This window comes from Octopus bimaculoides, chromosome 2, assembly GCF_046866305.1.
Source record: "Octopus bimaculoides isolate indiv1 chromosome 2, ASM4686630v1, whole genome shotgun sequence".
In the NCBI taxonomy this organism is placed as follows: Eukaryota; Metazoa; Mollusca; class Cephalopoda; order Octopoda; family Octopodidae; genus Octopus; species Octopus bimaculoides.
Genome location: NC_142929.1, coordinates 130,847,198 through 130,866,004, shown reverse-complemented (window position 1 = coordinate 130,866,004; position 18,807 = coordinate 130,847,198). Strand labels below are relative to the sequence as shown.

The 18,807-nt window shown below is 36.6% G+C and overlaps 1 protein-coding gene across 2 annotated transcripts; it reads right to left on the bottom strand.

Annotated features, from left to right (window-relative positions):
* On the bottom strand, positions 1-18,163 carry LOC106879230 (prostaglandin E synthase 2). 2 transcript variants are annotated; one of them, XM_052965599.2, is made up of 6 exons: positions 18,055-18,163; positions 12,121-12,336; positions 7,065-7,264; positions 4,171-4,383; positions 2,465-2,579; positions 1-368 (listed from the first exon to the last, which is right to left on the bottom strand). In XM_052965599.2, the coding sequence occupies exons 2-6, from the start codon at positions 12,250-12,252 to the stop codon at positions 219-221; spliced, it is 810 nt and encodes a 269-aa protein (XP_052821559.1). In that variant the 5' UTR covers positions 12,253-12,336; positions 18,055-18,163; the 3' UTR covers positions 1-218. The 2 variants fall into 2 exon arrangements, with proteins under 2 accessions (XP_052821559.1, XP_014784204.1); XM_014928718.3 differs by lacking the exon at positions 18,055-18,163 and adding an exon at positions 16,094-16,484.
* Positions 18,164-18,807: the final 644 nt, after the last annotated feature.

Here is an 18,807-nt window from a genome sequence, read left to right as displayed (position 1 = left end):
TTTATGGCTATAACACTTTCCTTTTATTTGAGAAATTATCTCTGGATGAAAAACAAGCCAAATGTTTGAAAATGAAGCTTAATTACAGTTTATGTTAGCATCAAATATATTAACAAACTTTTCTTTTTAAACTTTTTTGTTTTATTTAAAAAAAAAAAAAAAAAAAGTTCTGTGTCTGTTTAATCCAGAAATTTTGAAAACAGCTAGTTTCTTCAAAGTTATCCTCTAAATTGATCATGTAAGCCAATTCCTTTCTGATTAGTAACAACTTCTTTGGTTCTATAATACCATTTACCTATTTTCGTGTTTTCAAGCAAGTCTTGAAATGCTGTACAACCTTCAATTGAGCTCAAAACACCATAAGCCGACTGAAAAATTGAAGTAAAAAATATTTAAATTAATGTATAAAAAAGAAAAACAAAGAAAATAATAGATATCTAGATTCAAATTAAAAGTTGCTTTCTAATTTAAGCTGTCTTCAATATCGACAGTTTCTTGAGCCCTTCAGCATTCAGATTTCTTTGTCAAATGTATTGCTTACGGATTCACATTGTTTTGAATTAATCAAGCATTATCAAGATTTCAATGGTGTTTGTATATTTTCAGAATGATATTGTAGGGTAGGTGTAAGAGGTTGGATTTGGTTGGTTTTAACACAAAGAAAAACAATATTTGAGTGAGATATGGCCAGATTAAATGCTAAAGGGTTAAATTGAAGATTGATAATTCACAGGTAAGAATACAGTTGGAATTTAAGAAAATGAATATTTTTGACTACCAACAAGAGGTAGATTAGAAACTGATTATTTTACAACACTGAATAAAAAAGGAGTCTTTCTATGGCCATTCATTCTGCTGGAAATAGCAGTCTGACTTAGAAAAAGATGAGATGGTCATAGAATACTTTTGATTACAGGTATGTTCAATAAGACCAACATCTGCTTAAACAACAACTAATGAATAAAATTTATTCACAGTACTGTTATTTACATAATGTTTGTTACAAGATTCTACTTTCTTTAATGCTTTGCTGGTGTACTGAGGAGAATGCACTGAACTGGTTCCGATGGCCACTTGGGCAGAATTTTGGAAAGAGAAATAAATATTGTTATTCAAAAGCACTGGAGATGAAAGAAAATGAAAATAAAACTTCTCAACTATTTCCACCATCTTGCTCTTCACTGAGACAGAATCTGAAACCCATCTCTGGTGACCTGTCACACTTTACATTCAAACAAAAAGCTAACAGTGATTCTGGCTCAGTCTCTTGTCTTCATTCCTCTATGTTCATCTATATCTACAACTTTCCTCCAACATCAGCAGCTGTCATACTATCTCTTATTCTGCTGTAGTGAGTGTGTGTGTGTATCACTACTGTCTGAAGTCATCCTTCTTGGTGACTTCATTAAACATAATCATCTGGTTTTTGCACTCCTCCTATATCAAAGCTGAATCTATTGTCATTCTGATTTTCTACACCAGTTTGTATCATCATAGACCTGTTTTTCTGATGGGTATTCTAACCTTCAAAATTCCCTCAACTTGTTTCCCAACTCTAAACTATTCATCAAGTACTGGGGATTGATAAAACCAGCTTTTCCCTCTCCATAAATTTCTAGCCAGACACGATAGGGGTACAGGCATGGGTGTGTGGTTAAGAAGTTTGCTTTCCAACCACATGGCTTTGGGTTCAGTCCAACAGCACAGCACTTTGGGTAAATGACTTCTACTATAGGCCTTGCACCAACCAAAGTTTTCTGAGTGGATATGGTAGAAAGAAACTGAAATAAGTTTGTCATGTATGTATGTGTATTGCTTGGTTGTATAGTAACATCATTGTTATACAGGCAATGTCATTCATTTCTAATATTCCATGAAAAACATGTCTAGCCATGGGGAAAATATTACTTTGCTTGGAAACAGGTGGGAGTTGGTGATAAGAAGGACATCTGGCTACAGAAAAATCTATCCCAATGAATTATCTGAGTTGTGCAAAACAACAATGATGACGTGCATGTTAGAAATCATTATTGTTCCATTGATATAATTATTGCACATAGGACCACAGCTTCACATCATGTTTTTTTAATTGACATTGATCTCCAGCTTATCATCCTCATCCTGTGAAGCCTCTTTTAGAACTTAGGTCACAGTATGTTACCATACCATAAACTAACTACACCTTTTCCCTAGAAAATCCCAGAGATTTCATTTTTGCTATATAACCTAACCACTTTAATCTTCTATTATGAAAATTCTGTAAGATAAAGCACCACTGGCCTTTCTGTTTGTCTCTTTGTTGACAAAAGTTACTAAAGTATTAAGCTAAGCTACACCTGTGTTGCGAAATATGTAAGGAATGTCTTTGAATCAAAACACTCCACTCACAAAATAGGAAAACATGGCTCACTTATAATTAAATTAGCATACAATCCAAAGTTCTGATGTAATTAACAATACTCACTAAATCTGCTAAATTTGGAGAATTTCCTCCCATGAATGGCTCTTTCTGTAAGGCGTTGTTCCATTCTCGACAGGCTTCATATAAGGAAAAGCGTACATCATCATGAAGCTTGTGTCTGCAAGTATAATATAGCAATAATTCATCAAAAGAAATAGTCAAAAACTTTTATATCCTGATCATCATAGAAGAACTGACAGGTAACACAACACAACACAGGTAAACCATCAATATAAATATGATATTTTTCTTGATCCTGTAAGCAAATAAATGCTTTGTTACAACATGGCTACAAGAAGTAAATCTGGATTGTTCTGTTAAAATTTATATTTGTCTGTTTTATGTCCATTTTCCCACAGTAGCATAGGTTAGATCATAGGTTCTCAAAGTGGGTGCTATTGCCTCCCGGTGGGCATTGAGATGGTCCAGATGGGTGCTGGTGCCTAAGGGGCAGAGAGAAAGGAGGCGTTGGGAGGAAGGCAGTCAATTGGGGGATGCTATGAATTTATTATAAAATTATAGTATTGTATACAAATTATATAATATATTAAATATCAAATGGTTCATAGTATATATAAATTAATAAAATATAAAATATTTATACATAAAAATAGGGGTGGGGGCGCTGAGGGTATTATGTGGCCATGAGGGGGGAAGTGGCCCAAAAAGTTTGAGAACCTCTGGGTTAGATGAATATATACTGGATGCCCTTGAATGTTTTTTAAAGGATCTCTTATTCCACATGTCTCTGAAGGCACAGAATAGCTGATTTGTTGACAGGAGAAATGACAACAATGTCACCACTTGTATTTCAGCGATTTCCTATGTGCATGTGATTTTGTTTGCATTTTCTGAAATGAACTTTAGAAAATGTAAACACACACACACACACACAACAAGCTTCTTTTACTTTCCATCTGCCAAATCTGATCACAAAACTTGGGTCGATCTGGAGCTACAGTAGAAGACATTTGCCCAAGGTGCCATGCAATAGCATTGAATACAAAACCATCTGCTAGTGAAGTGAACTTCTCAACCATATAGCCATACTCTTTCTACAACTGACTGCAAGTCAAATGAGTTTCTTCACTTGCAAGTCATAGTAAATAATTCCCCATAATCATCTTGTCAGTGTATCCATAAGGGACACATTGATGAGATGTTCATAGCTGAAAATGCTTTTTTAGTATAGTTCTATAGCATCAGAGTTAACCTGGAGCTTAACAAGGACACAAGTGGTGACCTTTAGACAGAGCTTCAGTCGTTAGGTTGAGACAAACAGAATAATATGTCATATTTTAGAATTCAGTAAAGCACCAGAAATTAAACATCACACTTACTTGGCATTTATTCATTTTATTTTCTAAATAAATCTGTTTTATTATTGTGAGTTAACCCAGAATAAAGCCATCGAAAGAGCAGTGGTGTGCGTGTGAAAGTATGAATAATCCATTCCACATGTTGACATTATACCATGTGAAAGACAGTGACATTGTTTACTTTTTCCATTAAACAAATGTTCAGTGAACAAGTAAAGGCTGGTGGAATGAAAAAATACCTTACTTGCAAAACATTGAGCTGTTAAAAATCTACCTCAATAAGTTTTATCTAACTCACACCAGCAATAGAAAAACAATAATGAAATTAATTTATTGACAAAAATCTGAAAGCATCTCTTTAAAATGGAAGTTGAAAATGTTACTACTTACTTTTTCTTTAACATCTTGGCAACAAAATACATGGCAGCAGCTCCAATATGTACAATAAAGAAACACTCAAACTTTGAGAAATTATTTTTCCAGTCACCAACGTTTTCAAAATATTTAAAAGCCTGAAGAGCTTCAGAAGGTGTGCGGTAAACATTGGGAGACAATGTATGAACAAGTCGGTCATCTACCCATTTGCGCCACTTACGTTCCTTTCTGAAATATATATTTTATATTGTCAATATAATCAATAGTCAAAGATAAATAGAATGGAGTGGAAAGATGAAAGCAAAAATGATTTTTTTTTTTTTTTGAGAAATGTCTAAAAGAGATTAAAACTGAAATTCAAAATTAGATAAATGCCAAGAAATGAAGGAAAAACTTGAGTTGTATTTCTAAGGAGAAAAATCTGATTAAACTTGATTTTTAAAATGTTTGGTTTCTTTTAGGACAGACCTAGTACTCTCCATAAAATCCTTATGGTATTCATAGCTGAATGTACTACAGAAAGAAAAGTAAAGATTGTTTGCCAACATAACATGGCAGTCCCAGTCTCAGGCGAATGTTGCTGTAATTTAGCCCCAGGAGACATCATCTCCAGCTGGCTAAACGACACGCTCTGTGTCCTTACATTTTCAAACAAGGGAATCTAGCACCCCCGCTCAGCTCAAAACAATATCTGTGTATCGCGATTTCTAGGTTATTTCCCTCAGCACAGAATAATTGTTCGGTTAGAGGTGGCGCTGCCAAATTCCTGTTCAAAATATATAGTTTTCACAGTGACAACTAGTCACCAACTTATAAATTAGAAAATTACTATAATATCTGTATATCGTGAAAATTGTGATACACAGATATTGTTTTGAGCTGAGTGGGCGTGCTAGATTCTCTTGTTTGAAAATGTAAGGACACAGATTGTATCGTATAGCCAGCTGGAGACAATGTCTCCTGGGGCTAAATTACAGCAACATTCATCCTAGACCGGGACTGCCATGTTATGTTGGCAAACAATCTTTACCACAAAGTACTGTTGCTGAATATCTCACATTGTGAGATTTAAAAACAGTAATTTTCTAATTTACACAAAGAGAAATTTAAATATTCATTTAAAATATGCAAAATTAAAAGCAGGTAAAAAAAAATTCAAAAATGTAGAATGTCTTAATTTTATTCAAAAACATTTTTTAATTCAATTTTAAAAAGATAATAAATAAATCTATTACTATTTAAATGACCTGTAGTGAACTCTCTTGATAAAGGTAAACTATATTCTTGGTGTACCAGCAATGGGAAGTCCTGCCTATGGATTAATTCAACTGGCCAAATAAAACTGTATTTTCAACCAATCAGCAATCAGTATTATACAACATCAGCAAGCATATCTAGTTGCTGATAACAGAGGCAGAATAGTCATTACAGCTCACACAGTGGTGACATGATAGCCATTAAGCACATACAGTGATATGTGAGGCGTTACAGCTTGGGCAGTAGTTGACACAACAGCCCTCAACTCACACAGCAGTAACACAACAGCCTTCACACAGCTGTGACACAACAATCATTACATCTCACATAGCAGTGACATGACAACCATCAAGCTCATACAGCAGTGCTATTATTAGCCAGCACACAGCCATTACAGTTCTCACAGTGGCAACCCAACACACAGATAGCAGTGCAACAACATAGAGTTAACAGTGTCACACTGAACTTTAGATCTATCACAGCTCGTAATGACAAAACATAGAGTCTGTGGTAATATAGCAAAGTCTTCAGAGCTGTGACATGCTTACAACCAGCAGCCTCACAGTTTCACATTCCTTCCAACATAAGTTATAACAGAACATGACATATTCAACATACACACACTGTCATCAACAGAACAAAACAGACTATTCTACATGAACAACATAATTTTAAAAACTCTCCAGCTAGATCATTTCTTCATACATATATGCATACAATACACACACATAAATATATGTACTCTTATGTAGACATACAGACACATTTGTGCTAGCACTCGCACACCACACAAACGTATATACATTCAATCAACACTCTTGTAAAATGCTGTGTTCACATTTGTTCCACAATTTTTCACCATATATCAAGTTACATTTCTAGTGCTAAACAATCATCCAACTTGGAACTCTCTTAGAATATTTAAAATCTTAGAAATGTAAATTTTCATGGGAGACTCCATACATCTAGAATAATGACCCATTTGTACAAACATATCCTAAGCATGGTATTTTGAGAAAGACTGGAAGTTTTACCCATGCATGCAAATCTCCCTCCTCCACATCACTAGTGTTGTCTAAAAGAAAAAGACAGACAGCTGGCAGAATTATTAACACACTGGGTAAAATCTTTGTGGCATTTCATGTGTCTTTATGTTGTGAATTCAAATTCAGCCAAGGTCAACTTTGCCTTTCATCCTTTTGAGGTCAATAAAATAAATAAGTACCAACCAAGCACTGGGGTCGATGAAATCAACTCCACCTCCAAAATTGTTTACCTTGTACCAAAATTTGAATCCACTGTTATCCAAAGGAAAGGGCACCAACTTGAGTCAATACAGTTTTGGCACCAGTATCATTCCATGTGCTGCTGGCCAGAATGCAGAGAGCCAGGACAACAAAAATATAAGACATCATGCTCACCTCACTAACAATTCTGTCATCAACCATCCTAGATTGGTACATTTTTTATTAACCCCAAAATGACGAAAAGTAAAGTTGACCTTAGTGGGATTTGGACTCAGTACAGGGAGTTAACAAATACCACAAGATATTTGATCCATTCAACACTCCAACAACTCTGCAAATGGATTTCTAAAAAACAAAAATATTTCACAAACCAAATTTGATGAAACCACATTCAAATGAACTTACTTGAGAAATTGCTCGTTAGCATAAGGTGTACCTTCTTGAAACATGATAAAATATTTATTAGGAAATTCATATACAGTTTTGCCTCTCGTATCTTTTGATTCAATTGCAGGGAAATATGTTAGTAGTTTTTCTATTGACTGTGAGTTGTCCCATAAATGTGATTCAAATAAACTCATCACAACAGATGAGTCATTAATTTGCTAGAAAAGAAATTTTAAAAATATTTATTAAAAACATAATCATAAGATTTAGAGCATTCCATACAAATAATTAATGCTCAGATTTATAAAGAAACTAACACAGTAATCTTTCAAATTGATCAAATGGTTCTTAATGTATGAAATATCAAATCTTCACCAATAACAATGTAAAGTAGAGAATTTTATTTCAATATTTTCAAAATATATAACTAACCAAAATTATTTGTGGATAACTTTACGTATACTCTGCTTCAAAGGAAAATTACCTTAATACATTGTTTTTATATCAACAGAACCATTCTAAAATGTATATCAAATGGAAAATCATTTCATACAAATAAGCAGCAGAAAGTAAATTAAATGAATTATGATGACTTACAGCACATTTAAAGACATCTTCCATATATTTTACATTCCTCTCTCTCTCTCTCTCTCACACCATTACTTGCTGCAGTTACCTCTTCCCCATCTCAAAACATCTCCCTTGACACTCTCATGGAACATACCCCTCTATCCCCTTTGTACCACTTATACTCCCCCTGCTCTACATTTATTTTTCTCTCTCTCTCTCTAACTGTCAATCTACCTTTCTCTCTAACTCTGTCTCTCCTTCCTTTCCTCTCTTTTCAAATTGGAGTAGCCGAGTATCTCCTCCATAGTAAGACACCTATCCCTATCCCTTGAACCGCTCACCGAACACAGCTGTCTTCATCTCACAAGTCACTTGGCAATCCTGCTGGCATCAGTGTGCCACATAATAAGCACTCAGTACACTCTGTAAAATGGTTGGTGTTAGGAAGAACACCCAGCTATAGAAACCATGTCAAAACAGACAAATGGAACCTGGTGCAGATCTCCAGCTGTCCAGCTCCTGTCAAACCATCCAACCCATGCCACCATGGAAGACAGATGTTAAATGATGATGGTGATGAATATATATTTCATGTCATCATCATCATTTAACGTCTGTTTTCCATGCTGGCATGGGTTGGACATGGGTTTCAATGAGGACTGGCAAACCGGTAGGCTGTGCCAGGCTCCAGTCCAATCTGGCAATGTTTCTACAGCTGGATGGCCTTCCTAACACCAACCACTCTGAGAGTGTAGTGGGTACTTTTTACATGCCACCAGCATGGGAGCCAGTCAGGCTGCACTGGCATCAACCCACGCTTGAATGGTTATGCGACTCTAGAATTGGCCATGTCTGTGATCTCACTTTATTTGCCAGATCTTCTCAATCACAGCATATCTCCAAACGTCTTGGTCTCTTGTCATCACCTTAGTGAGACCCAACATTCGAGGGTTGTGTTTCACCACCTCATCCCATGTCTTCCTGGGTCTCCCTCTTCTACGGGTTCCTTCCACTGTTAGGATGTGACACTTCTTCACACAGCTCTCCTCATCCATATGCAGCACATGACCATACCAGCACAGTTGTCTCTCTTGCACACCACATCTGATGCTTCTTATGTCCAACATTTCTCTCAGGACGCTTACACCCTGTCATGTATGCACACTGACTTTACACATCTAGCAGATCATACTAGCTTCATTTCTTTCAAGCCTACATATGTCCTCAACAGTCATGGCTCATGTTTCACTGCCACGTAGCCACTGCCACCTTCGAACATTGGGCCTCACCGAGGCGATGACTTCTGACCGAGACCTCTGGAAATATGCTGTGCGTGAGAAGACCCGGCAAGCCAAGTGAGACCTAAATCTAAGGCCTCAGCCAGCCCACTTATGTGTACCTTCCTTCATTGGACACTAAACTCCGCTTGCGAAGACCTGTTGAGGCAAGTGAAATCGAAATCGAATTAGATTCGACGACTGGCACCCATGCCAACGTCGTCTCCTTCATTGGACACAAAACTCGGCTTGCGAAGACCTGTTGGGGCAAGCGAAAGTAAAATCATGATGGCACCTGTGCCCAGCATCGCCTCCCTGGCACTTGTGCCGGATGGCATGTGTAAAGACTTTCGAGTGAAATCGTTACCAGTGCCGCCCAACTGGCTCCAGTGCAGGTGGCATGTAAAATACACAATTTTGAGTGTAGCCGTGGCCAGTACCGCCTGACCGGCCCTCATGCCGGTGGCACGTAAAAGCACCCACTACACTCTCGGAGTGGTTGGCATTAGGAAGGGCATCCAGCTGTAGAAACTCTGCCAAATCAGATTGGAGCCTGGTGTAGCTATCTGGTTTCACCAGTCCTCAGTCAAATCGTCCAACCCATGCTAGCATGGAAAGCGGACGTTAAACAACGATGATGAATAAAATCATGGTGATGATGGATCTCCCATCAATTTCAAAAAGGAGCATTCAGTCGTTCAATCAACTGAACAACCTAATTATTTATATTAAGACATAATGGCTGAATAGTCTAGACATGTGCACCGTTGACATAATCCTTACGCAGAATCAGCCTTCATATTGTGTAAAACAAGGCTAGATCTCTGGATTACATGTACAGTCTATCTGGTATTTCTACACAATTTCTATCTACCTAATTCTAAAACTTGAGGCTACAGTAAAAGACACTTTCTCAAGATGTCATGTAGTGGGATTGAACCCAAGGCCTCAAGATTGTGAAGTGAACTTTTTAACTGTCTTGGAGATAGTTAAAGCAGTCAAATTTCAAATTAAATGCATTATACTTTAGATTTATCGGATCTTTTTTAAAACGGGGGCCACATTTTTCATTAACGAAACACTTTGAAACTTGGAACACTGGTAGAATGTGTCATATAAAACATCTTTTTCTCTTAGTCTTCTTAAAAAAAAAAAAAATCCATAAATTATTCCATGTTAAAGTTGTTGTATTTCTGTAATTTCAACCAATCACTGACGTCCATTCAGCCGATATACATTAAGTGCCGACTACATAAACAAACGATTCTGAAACAATTAACCCTAACCCTAACCCTAACTCTAACCCTAACCCTAGGGTTAGGGTTAGGGTTAAAGCAAATTTAAAATGAAAAAAAGCAAATAAAACGAAGAATCGTTTGTTTATGTAGTCGGCACTTAATGTATATCGGCTGAATGGACGTCAGTGATTGGTTGAAATTATCGAAATAAGACAATTTTTTACATGAAATAAATTCGAATACAAAAATATTTTTCTGTTCTATAACACAAAATAGATAAGTATACGAAGTTTGAAAGTCTTTCGGTACCAAAAACACTACGTAAAACATTAATGAAAAATGTGGCCCCCGTTTTAAAAAAGATCCGATTTATCTTCCTTGATCAAGACTCCAAACCTTGACATATTAGCTTTCCTTTTCCTCCTTCTGGAATTGATAAAATATGTACCAGGAATATGTTGTATATCATCATCATCATCGTTTAACGCCCGCTTTCCATGCTGGCATGGGTTGGAAGGTTTTGACTGGGGTCTGGTGAGCGAGATGGCTGCACCAGGCTCCAATCTAATCTGGCAGAGTTTCTACAGCTGGATGCCCTTCCTAACGCCAACCATTCCGAGAGTGTAATGGGTGCTTTTAGGTGCCACCAGCACGAGGGCCAGTCAGGCGGTACTGGCAACAACCACACTCAAATGATGCTTTTATGTGTCACCTGCACAGGAGCCAGTCTAGCGGCACTGGCAACGCCCTTGCTCGAATGTTGTTTTCCACCTACCACCGGCACAAGTGCCAGTAAGGCAATGCTGGTAACGATCACGTTTGAATGGTGCTTTTTACATGCCACCAGCATGGGGGCCAGTCAGTGGCCCTGGCAACAATCACGCCTGGATGCTGCTCTTAGCACTCCACTAGCACGGATGCCATCGAATTTGATTTCGATTTCACTTGCCTCAACAGGTCTTCACAAGCAGAGTTTAGTGTCCAACGAAAGAAAGGTATGCCTAAGTGGGCTGATTACACCACTGGCATAGGCCACGGGTTAGGGTCTCATTTGGCTTGCCGGGTCTTCTCAAGCACAGCATATTTCCAAAGGTCTCGGTCACTAGTCCTTGCCTCAGTGAGGCCTAATGTTCGAAGGTTGTGCCTCATCACCTCACCCCAGGTCTTCCTGGGTCTACCTCTTCCACAGTTTCCCTCAACCGCTAGGGTGTGACACTTTTTCACACAGCTATCCTCATCCATTCATACCACATGACCATACCAGCGCAGTCGTCTCTCTTGCATACCACATCTGATGCTTCTTAGGTCCAACTTTTCTCTCAAGGCACTTATACTCTGTCGAGTATGCACACTGACATTACACATCCAGCGGAGCATACTGGCTTTGTTCCTTGCAAGCTTACGCATGTCTTCAGAAATCACGGCCCATGTTTCACTGCCATGTAACATGGCTGTTCGTACACATGCATCATACAGTCTGCCTTTTACTCTGAGCGAGAAGCCCTTTGTCACCAGCAGAGGTAGGAGCTCTCTCAACTTTGCCCAGGCTATTCTTATTCTAGCAGCTACACTTTCAGAGCACCCACCCCGCTAAATATAAATAACCTTACAAAATTGATGTTGTTTTTAAAATTTTTCTTTTCTGATAATTAGAATGATTCAGTGTGCTAACATGCATCCCAATTTCCAATGCATCAAGAAATTGAAGGACATCATTTTATCAAGATAGAATGTTATTGTATCATAACCCCCCCCCCACATCTCTGCAATCATTAGTAACCTAACTATTTATACTGATGTTACACATACACACACACGATATATATTTAATGATAAAGGGACTAAGCTGACAGCTGATGGTATGTAGAACATTAAACTTTATTCATAAGGCCTCTGCCCAAAAAGCTTTGCCAAAGGCTGCTTTCGGTTATACAGCAATTATGTTATTAGAATTTTAACTTATTAGCAAATTATATTTAATTAACTTACCAAATAATTATCTTCTCCAATACCTTCACATACAAGTATTGGAACTTTTTTATATTTTGACCATTTGATCTGTGTTCTCCAAATAGAGTTAACTTCAACAACATCATATGAATAACCTCGGTAATCTAGCATGGCTCGAACTTTACAACAGAATGGGCATGTTTGGTATTGGAAAAGTGTTAGTTTCACATCAAGTGGATGATGTTTGCTCTTTATCTGGTGAAAAGGAAAGAACATATATAAGAATTAAAAGTGCTAGACATTGCTGAACAACAACCAAATGTAAAAAGAATAAAGGTGTAATTCTGAATTATAAATAGTGAAGAAATCAGAATTAAAATGAAGAAAAATCTAAGACAACATAATTAAAAACAACAATGATATTGCATGACTTTTAGTGAACAGCAGATGACTTTCCTTTTCTTATTGCTAACAACATTTCTGAGGACATGGCTTGGTTTTGTAGGATCTCAAAAACAAGTAGGAAGAGAAGAAAACATAACTTAGGAGTTATAACTTAGACAGAGACTTGGTCTGAATGGTTGCAACATAATCTACTCCAAAGGCCAGGCAAGACCTCAGTCAGTCAACGTTGGCTCTGCATCACACCTAATTATATATATGTGGACTTGGGCGAGATTTTTGGAATAAGACTCACAATTACCCATGCATACCAGTTTCCCCTCTCCACACCACTGATGTTTATCTAAGAGAAAGACCACTAACTTGGACCGATACAGCCTGGCACCAGTGTTGTTACAGGTGTTGCTGTCAGAATGTAAAGATACTGCAAGGCATTCTGTCCTGCACTAACAGTTCAACTAGACTGTCACTCTGGATTGATACTCTTTTATTGACCCTGAAAGGATAACATGCTAAGTTAAGCACAGCAGGATTTGAACCCAAAGGGTTACAACAAATACTGTGAGGCGTTCTGTCCAACACTCTAACAACACAACCAATTAGCTGTCATAAAGACAGACAGCAGTGTTAAGTCAGGTTCCACCCAAAATTTAGACACTAATCACCAATGAATAAACTGAAATATATGAAAGTATCATAGAAGGAATAAAAATAGTCTAATCATTTGGACATGCTTTGTAGAGTAAGAATATTAAATATGAAAGAAAAGGGAGTTAGTGGTGGATTGATAGGTGAGTCTGTATCTTTGGTAGCAGATTATATTTATTGAATGGTAATAAAGAATAGCAAGGCAACAACAGACACAGTGAGAAATGATCAGCAATAACTAGTAATGTGCAATAGAATAAAAGAATACAAATGCAAAACATAAGTTTCCAAATACAGTTATTGTGTGTACAGTATTTATGTACCATTGCGTGATAGCAACAGCATACATATTTGAGAAAGTGTTTATTTATTATATCTCAGAAATGTAAAGCTGTATTTCAGTGCAATATTGACAATTATGATAGCAATTGTAAAATATGAACTCAAGAAAATAAAACTAGATATCATCATCTATAAGAATAGCAAATTCAGATAGTTTGATTCTCACCCATCATCATCATCGTTTAACGTCCGCTTTCCATGCTAACATGGGTTGGACGATTTGACTGAGGACTGGTGAAACCAGATGGCAACACCAGGCTCCAATCTGATTTGGCAGAGTTTCTACAGCTGGATGCCCTTCCTAACGCCAACCACTCAGAGAGTGTAGTGGGTGCTTTTACGTGTCACCCGCACTAAGGCCAGTCAGGCGGTACTGGCAACGGCAACGGCCACGCTCAAAATGGTGTATTTTATGTGCCAGGGGCACTGGCAACGATCTCGCTCGAAAATCCTATGAAGGCCAGTCAGGCGGTACTGGCAACGGTCTAAAACCCCGCAGGCCTTGTCATTGCACAGTGAGTCTAAGTATATAGAGATATGACTATGTGTCTACATCTCATGCTGTATTAACACTCTTTTTCCCAAGATGTCAAAATATTATAGTAGAAGACTATTCATTAAAATATAAACAAAACTGTACCTAGAAAAGCTTATTTGTTTAATGGTACCGTGACATCTTGAGAGGGAGAGATAAGCGAGTCCTGATGAGCTTTGAAGAAAGTGGAACCAATTAGTCCAAGCTTCATTCCAAGGGTGTCAAGCATACACACCCTTATAGATCTAATATCACAGCAAGGCTAAATACATACAATATAATTAATCTTTTTGACCAACCCATCTGACACTGTACCAGGTTCTAGGAAACTTATTTCATGTTTTAAAGAAATATAAATTAAAATCTTCCATAAAAATTTCATGTCAATTTGTTCCACAGACAAGTTCATTAATGACAAAGTTATTTTACTAAATTATTCATAATTTTCAAAATTAAGTGAAACAAGAGCAGTGTATTTCAACAAAAATATGGTAATAAAAGGGTTAACATCATATATTTATTCATAATCCACACTGCATTGACATCCTAGTTTTATAAATGCTGGGCCATCAACTTTGAGTTGTACCGAGTATAATTTTGTTCAGATTTTAATAAGTAATCTGCTGGGAAGAAGTAGGAGAGCTCTTTGTTTTGGCATAACAAACAAAATTGAACCAAGGGAAATAAATGTGTGATTAATATATCAAGCAAAATGCTTGGCAGCATTTCATTCGTCTTTATGTTTTGAGTTCAACTTTGCCTTTTATCTTTTTGGGGTTAATAAAAGAAGTACCAGTTGATCACTGGGGTCTCCCCTGAACTTGCTGGTCTTGTGCCAAAATTTGAAACCAATATATTTTATTGTTTTCATTTCATCCCACAATTACTGTATAGTGGCATAGCCGGAGTGTGTACCACCCATGGCAGCCCTTAATTTTGAGCTCTCCGCCCCCAGTTCTTGGCAATACAGTCTACTCAGGTTTATATAGCTGTCCTAAAAGTGCTGACCCCATAAAAGCGTCGATTAGGATGGACTTCCCTCATTCCTAGCTACCCTACTGTTACTGTAATATCCACGGATCAGTTTTAGATTTCTCATCAAGAACTATGCAATCTACCACGACCCTATGTGAAATAACCACAACTAACCCTACATAATGTTATACGTCAACACTATCAGATGACAAAACATTTTTTGGATCAAGACCTGTTGTTATATCTGGGAATTTAATGTCATAATTTAGCTGAATAATGATTGCTTAATGTGACATCGATCTCGTTTAGCACCAGAGGTCAAGGACGTTTGAATACGAAAGAATGGGACAAAATAATTCCACCCCACTTTTTCCGTTTCAATTTAGGTAGACGATTGTTTCATGAAGAAGTTTTAGAAAACGTTTCATTCAATACTATGTCATGTGGAAAGTTTAATAACACTTATCAGATTATTTGTAATGAATTTCGTTTCCATGAAGAATAGGAATGCGTGAATATCAACGTGTAAATCATTTATCTAATTTTAATTAGCTGGAAAACGAGATTCGATATTGATAGAATTATATAGGCCTGATTTTCTTCGTTTAGCAGTGAATTGATTCAGATATACGAATATATTTGACAAGTTATATAACCAATTTATGACTACAATCACTGTTACAGCAGAAATATAAAGGCTTAAAGATGCCATATAAACAAACAAATAGATAAGAAATGTATGAAAGACGATAATGACAATAGCATTTATTTACATAAATGTCACAATTATTTACACTTTGGCTGCAAAGGTTTTCTGGTCATGCTTAAAAGAGTTAAAGTGTCATGTTTGACTTTCAAAACTCAAGGATAAAAATTGTATAACACTTCGCTTTTCACTTTTAATTAGCTCTGAAAAAGAATCAAGAGTATAATATATATATGGTATACTTATTGTTCTTTGCATGCGTTAATGTTATGTATTTATGTGTTTTAATATTAGATGAGCGTAGGAATGATGGTGTGTATAAATGTGTGAATGTAAGTGCATAAATCATAAATACATACACGTTATTTTTAAATACATTCTAAAGAGAAAGATTATTTACATACCGATCTGGAAATTTTGAACTGAGGAAAACCTTTCTCTTTCGCTGCGAGCACATTTGGTATATTATTGAATGTATCGTCGCACACATAACGGTAATAGGAAGCACATATCAACGATGTGACCCCAGCAACACAGGAAACACGATTGAATATCTTCTTACTGAAGTGATTTGAACTGCGACCTTTCCAATATTTGGCATGATTGACTTTCTGCACTGTATCGATCTTTCTAAACAGAAAGTAATTTTTCTGCAGATAGTTGTTATCTATTTTACGAAAGTTAGTCCACAAGCTCTGTGAGCCTAAGCGGACAGCCATGCCGACAGAGGGGAATATCTTCACGTGATGCACTCTTTCGAAGTTCCGTGCAGGAATGTGTAACTGGGATTAATCATATAAGACTATATCAAGAACTATGAAATATAATTCAAACCAGAATTTTAATTGCTAATATTTTTTTGCTTCTTATTAAGATATTTGTCCTTTATATAATTCAAGAAGAATTTCATTTAATTTTTTTTTTAAACAATGTAATATTATCGAAACTAAATATTGCCTAAATCATCCATTGCATACTGAAAATTTCGTCAAATATCTTAATTATTCAAATAAAGATTCAATTACATTAAAAATTTTATGTATAAAAACTATATTTAATAATATATTTAATTATAAAAATTATATAATCGTCTGCTTTAAGTAAATGTACTGCAATTAAGGGAAATAACTCTAATTTTGGAAACTAGTCTCCTTTTTTTTTTCTGTAAATCTAATTTACTGTGATCTTTATTTGACATTAATTCTGTTATATAAAGAATACATTCATTCAGTGAATGATATCAGTTCAATTTTTCTTCCGTTAAACAAAAAGTTACCAATCTGTGACTCAACATTGAAAAATAACTATGCGAAAGAGTTGACTTTTCAACTTAGAAAACGATTGAAAACAACGTCTATATGAAAAAATAAATTGATTAAAAGAAAAGAAATAGGAAGAAAGAACAAATTAAAAATATGAAAGTTTCTCCCATTTCAAAATTTGAGCGAAAGCAATGTTTTAGAAGTTGATGTCCATTAAAGCCTTTGTCTTTGATTAGCCTTATACTCACTTAAGTTTCCCATCTATGGATTTCATCCGTTTCACACCTCTTGTTATAGAAATTTAATCCCAAATTACCCCGTTACAGCTTTGGGTGAAAATGATCAAACTTTAAGCCTCTATAACTTCTTTAAAAAAATTTTTCTAGAGAAAGTGAAATAATTCCAGCAATTCAGCTTGGAAAACTACATTAGTGTATCAAATTTCAAAATTTTCAATAAACTTTAATTATGGAAATCTTGGTTGCCAAACGTTTATATCCTTGACAAACGTTGGATATATAATTTAACGATGCAAAGGTAAAAATCAATGTGTTCACACGATGTAGTTTGCGAGACGCCAAAACGCCGTCTCAACGACCTCTGTCTCAATCAATACGCTACTCTTTATAAGAGTTCGGCTAGTCTTGTCTTCCAATCCCCTAGGGGTGTCAATGACTCTCGCCACAACATCTCCCCCTTTGAGATTGACTTCCGTTGGAAATTAATATTATTTTCTCTTTACTCTCTTTTACTCTTTTACTTGTTTCAGTCATTTGACTATGGGCCATGCTGGAGCGCCGCCTTTAGTCGAGCAAATCGACCCCAGAACTTATTCTTTGTAAGCCTAGTACCTATTCTATCGGTCTCTTTTGCCGAACCACGAAGTTACGGGGACGTAAACACACCAGCATCGGTTGTAAAGCTATGTTGGGGGGACAAACACAGACACACAAATATATACGACGGGCTTCTTTCAGTTTCCGTCTACCAAATCCACTCACAAGGCTTTGGTCAGCCCGAGGCTATAGTAGAAGACACTTGCCCAAGGTGCCACGCAGTGGGACTGAACCCTGAACCATGTGGTTGGTAAACGAGCTACTTACCACACAGCTACTCCTGCGATTTATTTATTTTTCTTTCATTCTTCCTTTTTGAGATTTTCTTCCGAGAAAAATTTAATATTTCTTCCGTTTAGGCACTATTTCCAACCGTTCTATTTGCTTTCTCTTTCCTGTGCTGCTACGACGACTAGGTTCGATTTCTTGTGACGTTGGAACATCAAAAGTGTCGTACAACACTTCCATGGGTGTCTCCGTATTTTTTTAATTTTTAGCTGGTTTAAATGTCTTTTATGTTCCCATTTTTCGCCTCTAATCATGTATGTCATTTTGCCAATTCATTTTGTTACTACTCCGTCTTCCCTAGCGAAAAGTTCGTGTAGAAATTCCACTGTTACCACACTCAAAACATTTACGATTTTTAAAGGACAATTACTTCTAAAATGTAAACCACCGCACCCATAGCATGGATTAGGTCTTGACGTTCGTTTTCCCTTTTTCTTATCCGTTTCGAGTCGACACGCATGTATCTGAGACCAACCTTTTCCTTCAATTTTATCCGCATAATATCTTAGATTTATAATCCTCTGGCATTCTTCAGCCACTGCCTGTAGAATTAATTTTTGGTCCTGTTTTAATTTTGTTAATATATGGGAACGTATATCAGCATCTTTTCTTGCAGTTAACCCTTGGACAAAAATGAGACATTTGAACAAATACATGGTTACTTCATTTAATTTGAGTTTTTCACACTTTCTGTTAACGACCCCAGCATAGGTGACGAAATCTCTGTCATCT

Bases quoted from the DNA above. Each gene is read 5' to 3' on its own strand.
- LOC106879230 (XM_014928718.3), bottom strand. From the start codon at position 16,408: ATGGCTGTCCGCTTAGGCTCACAGAGCTTGTGGACTAACTTTCGTAAA. The intron at 7,265-12,120 runs GTAAGTTAATTA...TTTCTTTTCTAG, and splicing joins TTGGAGAAGATAATTATTTG to CAAATTAATGACTCATCTGT. The intron at 2,580-4,170 runs GTAAGTAGTAAC...TTATACTTGCAG, and splicing joins GCCAAGATGTTAAAGAAAAA to ACACAAGCTTCATGATGATG.